This window comes from Solea solea, chromosome 10 (assembly GCF_958295425.1).
Source record: "Solea solea chromosome 10, fSolSol10.1, whole genome shotgun sequence".
Taxonomy (NCBI): domain Eukaryota; kingdom Metazoa; phylum Chordata; class Actinopteri; order Pleuronectiformes; family Soleidae; genus Solea; species Solea solea.
Window position 1 is genome coordinate 5,481,105 of NC_081143.1, and position 13,706 is coordinate 5,494,810.

A 13,706-nucleotide genomic window follows, 5' to 3' on the forward strand; every position below is an offset into this window, starting at 1 on the left:
AAATGATAAAGTTTCTTCTAAGAATTAATTTAGTCTTCTTGTGTCGGGTGTAACGGGAGGAGGAGGAGGAGGAGGAGGAGGAGGTGGAGGAGGAGGACGTCAAAACACAAGTCAGCTCTTCACTCACTGCTTCACTCACTGCTTCACATGTGACCTACAAATCTGATCAAGCACATGCCCACCCACAGACTCCCACACCTAAAAACACGCAAAGCAGCAAGGGGGGAGGAGTCACAGTCATTGTTCTTCCTGTGGCTCGAGGTGGCCTGACCCCACACCCTCTACTCTAGACCTTATTATTGGCTGCCCGTTTCTGTGGCAACCATCAATGACAACAAGCGCTTCTATGGAAAGAATAACAGAGGGTAGAATGACAGGAACTGAGATGACACTACTTACACATGTAGGTTCTATTAGCTATCCTCTCACTGACTTCCATTCATTTCAAAGCATTATCCCAAACTTTAACCAGTTAATGCCTTACCCTTACTTAACCCTTACCTTAACTTAACATCAATTCACACATTAGCCCTAATCTTCCCCAGAAATGAGGTTCTGGTCTAATGAAGACTACCAGTCCTGACACGTTCAGTGTTTAAAGCAGAGAAAAAAGAAAAAAAAAGAAAGTACACAAAACACATTTTCTCTTTTGAAATCATTTTGATGCTTTTATCAGGTCTATGTTATGTGACGCTGTAGTGAAGGTGTGTTGCCGTCACATTTGAGTATGTAGAGGAACCATACTTCCAAAAACTTTTCTTTAAATCACTAATCTAGTATCAAGTCAGGAGGATTATTTTCTAGCTTTTCTAGTGAAGGTCCATTTCAATCAGTGAAATCTATCTCAGACAAAGGTAAAATGGACAACTAAAACATCAATAACTTTTTAAACTTAAATAACCAAAAGAAAAACACTTGATTTGTGAGACTGTCGATGTTTCCATCATGTATCTGTGGCTTTAACTCACAATATGGTTTTAAAATTGACATTCTCCTGCACCAGAATGAACAACATTTAGCCTCAGTGCTATCATGTTTTTAAATACAGTGAATACAACTATTGTTAGTAATGGTTAATAAGTAATGGCTGCACTTACTTAGAATTAGTAACTTTTTAACACCAATTAGTGAATTTGACCTCAGCATTTAGCCCATCCTTAATTACACACCAGGAGCATCTGTGGACCCAGGGGAGTGATGGACTGGGTGCCTTGCTCATGGGCACATCAGTCCTTGGCCCTTCCTGGGATTTGATATTTGAAAGCCCAATCCCTTTCCTCTTAATTGGGCAGCCCATAGCCAGGAGGAACTGCATTTATTTGCAACACCACTACATAAAAAATCACAGTTGCAAATAAAACGCTCACAGAAAATATATTTTTTTTTTTATTAGTGACAGATTTCAAAAATATAAAGTGTGATGCACCTGTCTAGTGTGTACACCACCTTTCACCCTATGTCATCTGAGATTGGCATTATTTTCTGTACAATCTCAATGCAAAGAGGTGTCAGATAAATGTAGTGTTGTAAAAGTTAAAATGAATACTCTGATGTGTCCTTGTGTCCAAGCATAAACACAAACACTCAGTAAAGCAGACTTTTTCAAACTGGGGGGCGTGGAGACTCTCCAGGGGGGGCGCGAGTTCCTAACTAAAGTTTAGCAGGCGGAACTTTTGGTCTCACTGTAAGCTGGACTCATTTAAGTGACGTACCAAAACAAAACCTACACTGGTGACAAGGTTTGGATAATAGAGAAGTTTCTGAGGGGCAAAAAGAAATCTGTGCAACCAACAAGCCAACGTCAGCCGAACGGAACAATGATTCACGACGACCAAAACCCAAGACCAGAAAATGCCACCAAAGACCTCTCTGTGTGTTGTGTCTCAAAACATTGGCAGGGGACAGCATTTGTATTGTTAAAACAAAAAAATTAATTGCACAGCAAATGATTGATATTTGTAAAGTATTCTTTGTTATCCAAATGTATTTATTGTTTAAAAAATTACACTATTATAGTTATAATTGCACATTTCATATTTTTATTTGAAAATTGCTTTCTCACAAAGCAATATTGAGGTTATTTGTATCGCAAAAATGTCGCAGGGCCCCCGGGAAATTTCTTCCTCCAAAGGGGGGCCCAACAGAAAAAGTTTGGGAGCCACTGCAGTAAATGATAAATGATGACGTGTCAGCTGCTTTTACATTCAAGCCTCTCCTCTCTTCTTTATTTAAGCTCCCTCTAGTGGCCATAAGAGGTCAGTACAGGTCTGACAGAAACAAAAAAGAGAGAAATAATTCACTGTTGCACACATTTAATGAAATGTTTATTTATGCATACTGGTTCTGCCATACAATGTGCAAACAAAACAAATGCAGTTTCAAGGTGAATATTTCAGATACGTTGAAATGATTAATGATTAGCTATAGTTAAGATTAGTTGACCAGAAAGCTGCAATAATGTGGACATAAACAAAATGTTAGCTACCCTTCAAAGACAACATTTGGACTCATGGTTTAAAAGGGCCTAATGGGCCGTGTTGTGCTTGTTGCCACGGTTACGCATCATCTCCAGCACAGAGCAACAGTAAGGCCTTACGGTAATCACCGTTTGTATCTCCCTGAAACAGAGACAAATGAAGTCGAATTTAGAGATGTAAAAACACTTTGTGTGTGTGTGTAGGTGTTTGATTGTTGTATCATCATACCTTGATCATTGAATGTAGAGAGCAGGCAAACAACCTCCTGAACGCAGCTCTGATGTCCAACATGTCCACCTCACTCCGACTCACCATCACTCTGATCAGGGTGTCGTCGTCAGTACCTGCGCCCTGCCACAGACACATGAACACGTCATCACACTACACTAGCACAAAAAATAAGTTTTATAAAATAAATTTATAGCAGTGTCACATTAACATTAACAAGCATGGTCTGGACAAGGGCCTTTCCGCATGTTTGCATGTGTGTGTGGGTTTTCTCTGAATTCTCCGGTTTCCTCCCACAGTCCAAAAACATGCAGATTTGGGGATTAGGTAAATTGGTCTCTAAATTGACCGTAGTTGTGAGTATGAGAGTGGATGGTTGTTTGTCTCTATGTGGCCCTGTGATGGCTCCCACAAACCTTCATGTGGAGGATAAAGCGAAGCGGCCCCCAAAAAATTAAAAGAAGAAAAAATAAATCACTTTATATTAACCTAACTAATATTATAAAGGTTAATTTAAGGACCAGGTGCACTTCAGACCTGAATCTTCTATGTAGCAGAAATGTAAATCAGAAATATTACTATATTACTATGATAATGTTAACAAAACATACAGACATTCTTGACCATAGACTGATACAAAAATTGACGTTGTCTTCACTTCCTGTCAAAACAAATACGCAATTTGAAGCCTTGAGTTTGGTGAACTGACTGGTGCCATGACAGTTCTTGAAACCTGAAATTCATAGATCATAGGTCACATACAGCAAGGCACCTACTGACAGTTGTCAGTCACACTGGTGTCCACTCCTACATGCTGTGTATTATTGAATTTTCTGCTCCAAATGGGACCACAATTTACTAAATTGACTTGAAACTAGGGATTGAGACCATTAACTTGTCAGGAACATGTTTACTAGATTAGATTTACTGTTATAAATCAAGTGAGAAGTAATTTTCTCCCAGACTTCCTTTCAAACTGATGTCTTTTTGCAGCCAGCAGAGTCACCCTCTGGTGGCTAAATGCTGCTGCAGTTTGACCTTATTTTTCAAACCACAAAACTGTGTCACTTATATATAAAACTCATATTCTTGCTGGGTTTGTTGTCTTACCTTCATGGCGTAGTACAGAGTCTCAGCAAAGTAGGTTGGAACGTCCCTGGCACACTTTACTGTCGCCAGAAAACAGAAATGATTAGAGATATTGTATAAAATGGTTGTCGTACAGTAAATCATCACACATTCAGAGACAATGAGGACAGAACCAGTGTGTCATGAGGACTTGTTTCTTACCTACAGCGAGGAGCAGGTCTCTCAGGTTTCCAGAAGTTTCCCTCTTGATGGTCTCCTCCATCTCATATCCAGTCATCTTCATGTAGGCATCAAACACTGAAACACAGAGGTTCAGAATTAGTCTGATTATGTCAAACTGTGAAATAACTACACACACACACATGCATGCTTTATTCATAGTGAAGACCCTCATCGACATAAAGCATTCCCTATCCCCTTAGCCAAACCTCAACCATCACAACTAAGTTACTAACCCTAACCTTTACCCTAACTTTAACCCAATTCTGACCCTAAGACCAGGTTTTACCCCCAAAAAGCCCTTTAAAGAAGTGAGGACCAACCAACATGTTGTCCCTCCATATGGTTTATATGATTTTTAATCTTTACAAAGCAACACGCACCTTTTCTGAGATGTTCTGCACTGCGGTTGCCAAGGATGGTGACAAACTTTTGTTCATCAGTGCCAAACTTCTGCTCTCCTGCCTTGAACATAACCTACAAGCACAGAGTCATGACAGTAAATAAACTAAGCTCATACAGTAACATTTCACCAGTAGGAAGTATTACATTTTAAGATTTTATTCAAAGTTATATTTTACAAACTTGGGGTGTGGAGCTGATGCCAAACTGGCTGAAGCAGCAATTTATTATATTGGCTAAAAATGTTTTAGCAACATTTTCCAAACTTTTTTCATTTACAGCACCTTAAAACAAAGTTATATATATATATATATATATATATATATATATACATATATATATGATGTAACCCTTCATTACATGTTGTAGGCCGTATATTTACTGATTATAAAAAGGAGAAATATGTTTTTATTTGCTATTTTAGGACCCTTTAGAAGAAAAGAAATACAGTTAAGATTAGAGTCTTTCTGTCTTCTAATCCTGTAATCAATGTGACACTTTGACATAGAAAAAAGATGTTTAGTTTCTGATGGTAGACATATAGGCTATATTCACATTCCCACACAGTATTTTTCAATTTTCTTACATTCAAATTATGTATTTTGTCCACTAGAGGGCGTCACAACATCATAATGGATCAGTCCTAACCCCACCTCCAAAATAAACTAAAACAAACATCTCTTCACCCCATTTACAGCTCACATGGAACAGTCGACACTCAGAAAACACACACAAAGGTCACCATTGATCGTGAACGATAGAAAATATTTACACAAACCTGAGCATCATTCTCAATCTCTGCCCCCTGGATCCCTGTCTGTCTGTTTGCCTGAGGAGAGACACAACATTTTTGAGAGGAGAGGAGAGGAGAGGAGAGGAGAGGAGAGGAGAGGAGAGGAGAGGAGAGGAGAGGAGAGGAGAGGAGAGGAGAATTTACCTGCAGGAGAATAACCAGGAGTCTCTTGAAATGACCTGAAGTATCGCCACAAATGTCCTCCTCCAGGTCATCATCGTACTCTACAGGAAACCCAACAGACATTTGCTGTTTTAATCTTCACATTCTACTTTTCAGTGATGTGATTGAAAACACACACACATACATGTTAAGTTGTCAAATTATTAGGTACACCTAAGGCAAAACTAATGCATTCCAATAAAACTGTCTTGTAATTGAGTCTTCCTCTGAAATGTGTGCAGATCCTTTCATGGATGGATGATAGGTAATCTATTCATCCAAACACCCATTCCTGCTCCTGATGAGGGATAATGGGGGGGTGCAAATACTCCAGAAAGTTGATTTAAAAACAGTTATTTAATTCTATATAATGCTAACTTTGTTCCCATTATACTCATGAACTTTTAATGCCTGCCATGAAGAGAAACTTAGGGAGCATAAAATATGTATGTTTACACTGTGCAAAGTCACAACTTACAGTGTTAATGAAATCACTGGTAAAACTAAATAGACTATTCACACATCAACATTTTTATGATCTCAGATTTGTAAAAAAAAAGTGTGTGTGAGAGAGAGAGAGAGAGAGTTACCCTGTCTGTAAGAAGCTACAATGTCCTTCACTTGCTGAGGAGTTCTGGAGGCAAGGATTTGCACCAGCACCTTCTCATCCGTTCCTGCCCCCTAGAGGCCAAAGGTGGAAATTGTCACATACATCACATTTAGATTTCCAGCTGCTAAACTTATATATCTGTTCACATTATGGAAACTGCAGTTCCTACCTTGATGGCATTGCGAAGTAATGTCACATCATAGGCGAGGGGTGGGGTCATCAGAGCCACTATCAGGGTCTCAAATTTGCCTCCGAGCTCCCCCTTCAGGTCGCTGATCAGATCCTGTTATAAACATACAGTGTTTTCAAATACCTCTGGTGAAGTATAAATCTTGTGTATATGACTTTTTGTGATTTCTTGACACTTATTTTATGTGGCTGGGTTGTTTTTGTAATAGCTAGCATGTCACTCTGTATTTAAACAATTTTAATTTAATTTTAAATGTAATAGTGATTTCTGAGTTTCGTCCATTATTTGACCTATATTGTGTTCTTGGGTGTGTGGTTTTCATGTTAGTGTATTAATATAGCACTTTATTTAGTCTTGACAACCACTTAAAGTTATTTAAACTATAGTTTTACCTTTTATTTTCTCAGTGTGATTTTTTTTCTTGAATTTATTGGACCAAACACTGCTCATCTTAGCTATCAAATCAGCCAAAGTGAACCAATTTGCTTTGGATTGATTTTTATACACAATTTTCTGCTGTGTTTTGGTTTGACATTATGAAAAAATAAAATTTTTGCAAAGATACAAATGAGACAACTGACATCATGTTTACGTCATTAATATAAAGTTACATGTGAAATTATAATTATTTTAAGAAGATAAACAACAGTTAACCCACTTGAAGGTAGCTGTGAAAACACTGATTAAGTCAAACTAACTCAGCCCCCTGGAAGAGTTGCCATAGCAACCAAGGTTGTAATTATACCATAGAAGCTAAGGGAGGTCTCTAGTCATACAGAAATGCCCCTCCCCCATCCCATGAGATTCCTTATACAACCTGACTTACTTCTTCTTACAGGTATGGATAAATGTTGTGGCCCATGATGAATATCCTTTAAAAACACCCTGCAAATGTCTCATCTCAGGACAGTACTGACTTTTTTTAACTGTTATTATCTCTGTCCTGCTGCAGTTTAAACCATTTGGGTCTCTTCCTGTGACTTCTTCCATCAGCTCATCAGATTTCCATCACACATGGTTAACTTCTTTAAGCATCTGTTTTCAGTCTGCTGCCAGAGACTGGAAACAGACACTTAAAAAAAGCTAACAAGCTCTGTCAGCACAATCCTGCTCACCAGCACCTCTGAAGAAGTTCTCTAATTATTAACATTTTATATCTGGCATAACGCCTGATAAAACCATAAAACCACAGTCTGTCATTTTTATGATTCATAAATGAAAAACTGGTGATAAGACAACTGCCTCCTCACTATTGTAACATACATTTATGAGAGTGTAATCAGATTTGCCGTTAGGAGTGAGTTGGTCCAGCTTAGTATCGTTTTTAGTTTCAGTTTGTAGTCAGTTAGATCTGGAGCAAACTTAGCAAAGAGGTACAGGTGTTTACTGATTCACAGTCAAAGCGTGCAGAGCACCTACGGTTTGTTTGTTTGCAAATCATGATCAATTAAAAAACTATTCACATTCATACAACAAACAAAATCAAATTTTATTTATGCTGTTTTATGTTTTTGTGAATCACATTGAATGCTACATAAAAATGTTTAATTGATTTACTGATGATTGAGCTCGGAATATTTTAATAACTTATATAAATACAAATATTATGGTAATCTGTACTGAAGTTTTTGTGAGATTTTTATTGTTGATCCACAAGTGATTTTGTTTCTTTTCAACAGTATATAACTTCATCATTGATGTATATAAAAAAAAATGAATGTAGTCTTTGGTTGCAAAACAAACTCTCAGGCATCACCTTCATTTACAAAAGTGACACCCTGTGCTACTGAAGAAGCCCTGAAACTAGTGACTGAGACATTAACTCGTCAAGAAACTGATAAATAACTGCTACCTCCATCATACTACATAGGCTTAAATTATCAAACCATAAGGCTACGTCCATTACTGTATACAATCTATGTACTTCATGCAGACAGACTTGATTCACTGCACCTGTGTGTGTGTGTGGGTAGTGATGTTATGAGTGGTCATGTGATTATAAGGCTAACCAACCTTCCCAAACAGAGTCTTGTATGTGGTCTTGATCTCCTGCCTCTGGGCGTTGCTGCGAGATGTCAACAGCTCCAAGATGGCATCCTCATCAGTCCCTATGGCAACAAGCACCATGGTTACTCAGCTGTTTATAACTATTCTCACATGATATATGTATTATAAACAATGGTTAGTAAGTATTTCCCTCCACATAATTACAACTTTCAGAGCAGGACAGTGTGTTGAGGCTCACAGTGACACGTGTCAAGTTTCACTTCACTGCTCATGTGTTTATGACTCAATGCTGGCTGGCTGGAGCTCCACCCAGACAGCAGGGATTACTATATTAATTGTTCAGATAGGAACTCCCCAAAGACCACTGGTTTGTTGGAGGACTACTACAGACTGGCATGCCAGCAACATATCAGATAACATTGTGCTGACATAAGGTACACGGTACAAACACACACTGGCATCATCTTACCCAGGCCTTTCATGGCCTTGCGCAGAGTCTCGGCATCTGCACTGGCATTGAAGTTTCCGCTGGGTTTTACAGTTCCTCTGCTGGCCTGCAACATAAAAGATGAGGACAGATTTTCCAAAGTTACTTGTCTTTTTTTCTAAAAAAAAGAAAATCCCTTTTTTTGGTGGAGCAGCAGATACTTTTTTTTTTTTTACCCCATTGACACTTTTCAAATTCTTCCAACTACATTATACGCACATTACAGAACAAAGTGTCTCATGACATCCATAACTTCAAGCATAACATCATGCAAGTACCTAACAATTATACTGTATACATGTGACACCAACATTCAACAAAAACATATTTGCCCCCTGCAGATGACACCACAGTGGTTGAGCTTTTATCAACCACTCGGCCAACAATCTGCCACTGAACACCACTAACAAACAAATAACATGTTACACACTGGATCTTTAATACCTTTTAATACATGTTATCAGGTTAAAATCATATTCTGTATGTAATCTGCACATAAGAAGTCCTGAAACCATAATGCCAGGTGTCTGAACATTGATTTCTGGGTAATCATTTCTCAGAATGTGAAAGACATAACAGCAGCAAAGAATGTGAGAATGTGATAAAGCTGAAACACATTGACTGAATAATCAATCTGAGTTAAATATTTCATGCTGCGCCCATTGTGCTTCATTGTCTTTAAGAGATGTTTGGAGAGAGAAAAAAAACATGGGAGTATCTCTGGAATTCTGACCCTGGAAAACATTTGGGAAGTCCAGAAGTCGCTGTGAGTTAACAACCAGGACTCTTGTTTCTCTGCATGAAGAAATGTCTACAAGCACAAACACTCACAATCGCCACAAGATCTAATTAACTGCTCACACAAACAAGGACATATTCAGACAATCAGATCATTTCCATCGAACTGCGTGACTTAACTTTGGCTCCTTCAGTTAACAGGAGTTTAGGGAGCTAGTTCAGACATGACTGAGGTGGTGGGGGGGGCTTCAGGTGAAGGTATGTTGACTCTCTACAACATTTCACCTGCTTAAACAACTAACTGGTTTCTTTTCTTTCAAGCAAATATTGTGACCCCCTCCTCCACATACATTACTTACATTACATTCCTCACCACAGGGACTGTACACATTCCCTGAGGTCATGCGTGTGTGTGTGTGTGTGAAGTGAAGTCATGAGATGAAATTTGTTGCTAACTGTATTTTTACAGTCAATATTGTATGGATGGATTTAGGTGTCTTTATCCACAGGACAAAGAGCAAACTTTATGTATTTAACTTTAAAGAGACGACAGACATCTTTCGTGGCCCTAGTGGTCCCCTGCTGTTGAGTCATAACAAGTGACCCTGAGTGAAAAACATGGGAGAACTGTATTCTTTTCATTGTTTTGTGTAGGGAATAACACAGTCCCTTTGTGCTGTAAATTGAGTTCACTTGTTCACCATCAGGAGACAAACATTGTGAAAAGAAGGCTTGTTGATGATAAATACAAGTGCACATTACACTGTGCAATAACATTATAATTCTAATTCTTAACAGTTGTCTATTTCAGCTTTAGAGTTTAAAGTTACATACTGAGTATTATACAAATTAATAGAACAGTTGACCCTGGTGTCCCTGAAAAACACACCGATTTTTACCTTTGAAACCAAAAATCTTTGATATATATATCCTACACATTTTCTACCACAGTCTTTGAGGAGTTGTAACGTTCTACAACAGCTGCTCTTTTTAGACAAAGGAGTGTCTGGGGTTATTTGTAGATGCAAATGCATACAAATATACACAAGTGAGTACAGTTCCTTTCACAACTGTAGTGTATGTGGGCTTGGCTCAAAATAAACCACAGCGTCCTTAAATATGTCCCCAAGCACAACGGCATGGCCACTGTTTTGTTGTCAGTAGTTTTACGTTTTCATAGGAACAATCTGCACCTGGCTTTGATAACACAAAGTGAACTGATAGTATATGTTAATTAGATCCATTAATTGCTGGTTTTGGTTTTTAGACCGGAAGTCAATTTCAATCTTTGGATGAAAAGTCCAGAAAACAACTGCCTTCGGGCTACAGCAGTGTCATTTTAATGACTTGACTGAATATGATAATATTCATGGAGAAAGACCAACTCCACCCTAACTCACAAGGAAATTGACGGATTCCCCTTTAAGAGAGGGAGGAATGCTTCAAACTCCTGGCTGGTTGTGGACATGTGTGTAATAAACAGAGGAGAGGTGGAGAGACACAGAGACCCACCCGTTTGGAATACAGCCTGTGTGAGTCATACACCAAACTTCCCAACTTCCCCAAATGAAACCTCTTTGTAGCCCCACAAGCAGCACACTTAAACTTAAACTTAAACTTAAACCACACACAAGTGTCTATACTTGTAGGAACCCATTTCTGACTATTATGCATCCTCTAAGTCCTATAAACTCAACCATGCTAATGTCAAACCGGACCTAATTCAAACTTGTTCAAACAGCCTTTAAAAGTATCAACAGGAGAGAGTTCCTCTTTGTAATAGTTCAAACTGTCCTCATTGGCATAGTAATACAAACCCAGATACACACTTTTTTTTTAAAGTTTTTTTCTGTTAAAATAGTGATAATACATAAACTGCAAATACATGTACATGTCCTGCCTGTTCTCTTCTATCTAAACAGATGGACTGTCATTTACTAAAGTAAACAAGTTAAGTTTTATTGCAAATATATAAATAGATCCGTTTATCAAGAGTTAATTAATCGGCCTTTTTTCTTTGTATTAATTTGCTCAGATAAAATCTCAGGATTATATAATGTGGATTAAAGTGGGCGTTGTCAGTGAGTTGAGAGGGTTAAAAACCAATGTGACTCACGCCATTTGCATAAATAACGGACTTTTATACGAGGAATTATAACTTCTGTCGCCTCGTTGACATGGCGTTTTCACTATTGCTTAATAACGGAAATAAAACAGACTCACCATTTTGAGGGTGCTGGGAGTTTATATCAACGGCGAGAAGAAAATCTGCGAAGAGAGAAAAACGTTGTTAAACTCAAAATGCTAAACTCTGAGGAGCAGTTTTAAAACGTTAGGGTTAGACTTCAGTTTAGTCCAACTTCCGTTTCTTCTTCAGTCCCCAGGTAGTCCGTCTGTCCCCCGCCGCTGTCCTCGCTCACCTGGCTGATGCTACCCGACATTTTCTACTTAAGAAGCCGAGAGAAACTCACCACAAAAGTCGCAGCAGACAGATGAAGCCCGGTGATGAAGGAGACAGAGAGTCTGAGCACACAGCAGCAGGAGCAGGAGGAAGAGGAGAAAGACGTGGAGAGAGAAAACCCACTCGGAAAAACTCTTATGTGCGCGTGAGAGCGTGACGGGTGGCGCGCGTGTGTGTGAGAGCCACACCCCAGTGAAAACTCTGCCCTCGATGCATTCTGGGAAACGTAGTTTTTGATGGGTTTTGTGCTGAAAAAAAGTTGTCCACGTTATTGTGACCTCTTCAGAAACATTTGCCTGTAAAAACAGTGTTTATTAGGAAAAGGTCAGAAGCAGCGAGACTAAAATCTGGTCCTAATGAGGCAGAATCTTAATTTTGACGTCCTAGTTTATACCAAGATTGAACAATGGCTAGCCACTGTGTTCTAAAAATTGTTCAGATGTGAAGAAACCTGAGTGTCGCTGTCATGTTTTTCCACAAGAGTAAGTTTGGTGAAAACAACATAAGCTGTTAGTGAAATCAATAATACATGTGTTCCTCAGAAGAAAATGAAAATAAACATTCACCTGTGAACAAGAGGACTAGGAGGTAACAGAGAGTACTGCAGCAGGGTCAGTGCTGCTTGTGATCCTGATGATGTTTCTGTGGTTATCTGCAGTCAAGATCAGCCATGTGACACCTGCATTGTATTATTGACTGGGCATGCAGATTCCATACATGCCAAAACACATGCAGAAGAAAGGCAGACATTCGTGGTGAAAACATGGTGGTTGAGATTAGAGCCTAGATTTGAACTGTGGTTAGGTTATGGTGAGGAATAAGCTTTTGGTTAGGCTGTGCAATCGCGCATATGTGTGTGTGTGTGTGTGTGTGTACATGTCTTATGCAGCCTGTGTGGGCCAATTGTCAGACAAACCTCTTTGTGAGGACATCTTTAACAGGATTTTTGAGGGTTAAGACCTGGTTTTAGGGTTAGGGTTAGGCACTTAGTTATGATGGTTCAGGTTAGGGTAAGCGGCTAGATAATGCATTATGTCTATGAGTGTGTATTTATGTATGGAGTCCATGACTTCAAATGACATTACATTGACTCACATTCATTTTCTGAAGACTTTTACACTCACCTTAACCATAACTACTACTGGCCTAACCCTCCACCTGACCATAACCTAATCACACATGTCTTCACCCTAAAATGTAGTAATTTACATTATGGAGACAAAAAGCAAGTTTACATTTTAAGGTGAAGACATGTGTAAACTCAACACAAACAAACATGCGTATCGCTCTGTGTGTGTGTGTGTGTGTGTGTGTGTGTGCATGTACCTGTTCCTAATGAGTCAGAACCTAATTTCTATGAGACTAAACTTCAGGGCTAAGATTTGAATTGTGATAAGTTTAAGGTTTGAGTTTGGCTTTAGCTGGTTATGGTTAAAGTTAGGGATAATGCCTTAGACTGTCCAAATGAATAGAAGTCAGTACGGAGTCCTTTAAATGTGTGTGAACCTGTGTGCACGCATCCATATGTGTGTGTGTGTGTGTGTGTGTGGGTGGGTGTGTGTGAGAGTACTTGTATTTGTTACCTCACTAGGGCATAAATACTTTATTGAGCAGGTATTGAATAAACAATGTCATGGAATTGATTTGAATTGTTTCCACCATGAATGCCTGGCTTTCTTCTGCATTTGCTTTGGCATGTATGGAATCTGCATGCCGTGTCAATAAATCACCAAGTTAACTGAACCATGAGAGACAGAGAAATTTTATCAATGAGACAAAACACACACACACACACACACACACACACACACACAGAGACAGGTACAGGTGTCACATAGCTGAT

At 38.9% G+C, this 13,706-nt stretch overlaps 1 protein-coding gene across 2 annotated transcripts; it reads right to left on the reverse strand.

Annotated features, from left to right (window-relative positions):
• Nucleotides 1-2,295: 2,295 nt before the first annotated feature.
• Nucleotides 2,296-12,030, reverse strand: anxa5b (annexin A5b). Of its 2 annotated transcripts, XM_058641551.1 has the most exons (13): nucleotides 11,874-12,030; nucleotides 11,626-11,670; nucleotides 8,647-8,731; nucleotides 8,184-8,278; nucleotides 6,150-6,263; nucleotides 5,961-6,051; nucleotides 5,353-5,432; nucleotides 5,194-5,244; nucleotides 4,397-4,490; nucleotides 3,996-4,091; nucleotides 3,816-3,874; nucleotides 2,706-2,828; nucleotides 2,296-2,618 (listed from the first exon to the last, which is right to left on the reverse strand). In XM_058641551.1, exons 2-13 carry the CDS (start codon nucleotides 11,626-11,628, stop codon nucleotides 2,556-2,558), a joined length of 954 nt encoding a protein of 317 aa, XP_058497534.1. In that variant the 5' UTR covers nucleotides 11,629-11,670; nucleotides 11,874-12,030; the 3' UTR covers nucleotides 2,296-2,555. The 2 variants fall into 2 exon arrangements, with proteins under 2 accessions (XP_058497534.1, XP_058497533.1); XM_058641550.1 differs by lacking the exons at nucleotides 11,626-11,670; nucleotides 11,874-12,030 and having other exon boundaries at nucleotides 8,647-8,740.
• Nucleotides 12,031-13,706: the final 1,676 nt, after the last annotated feature.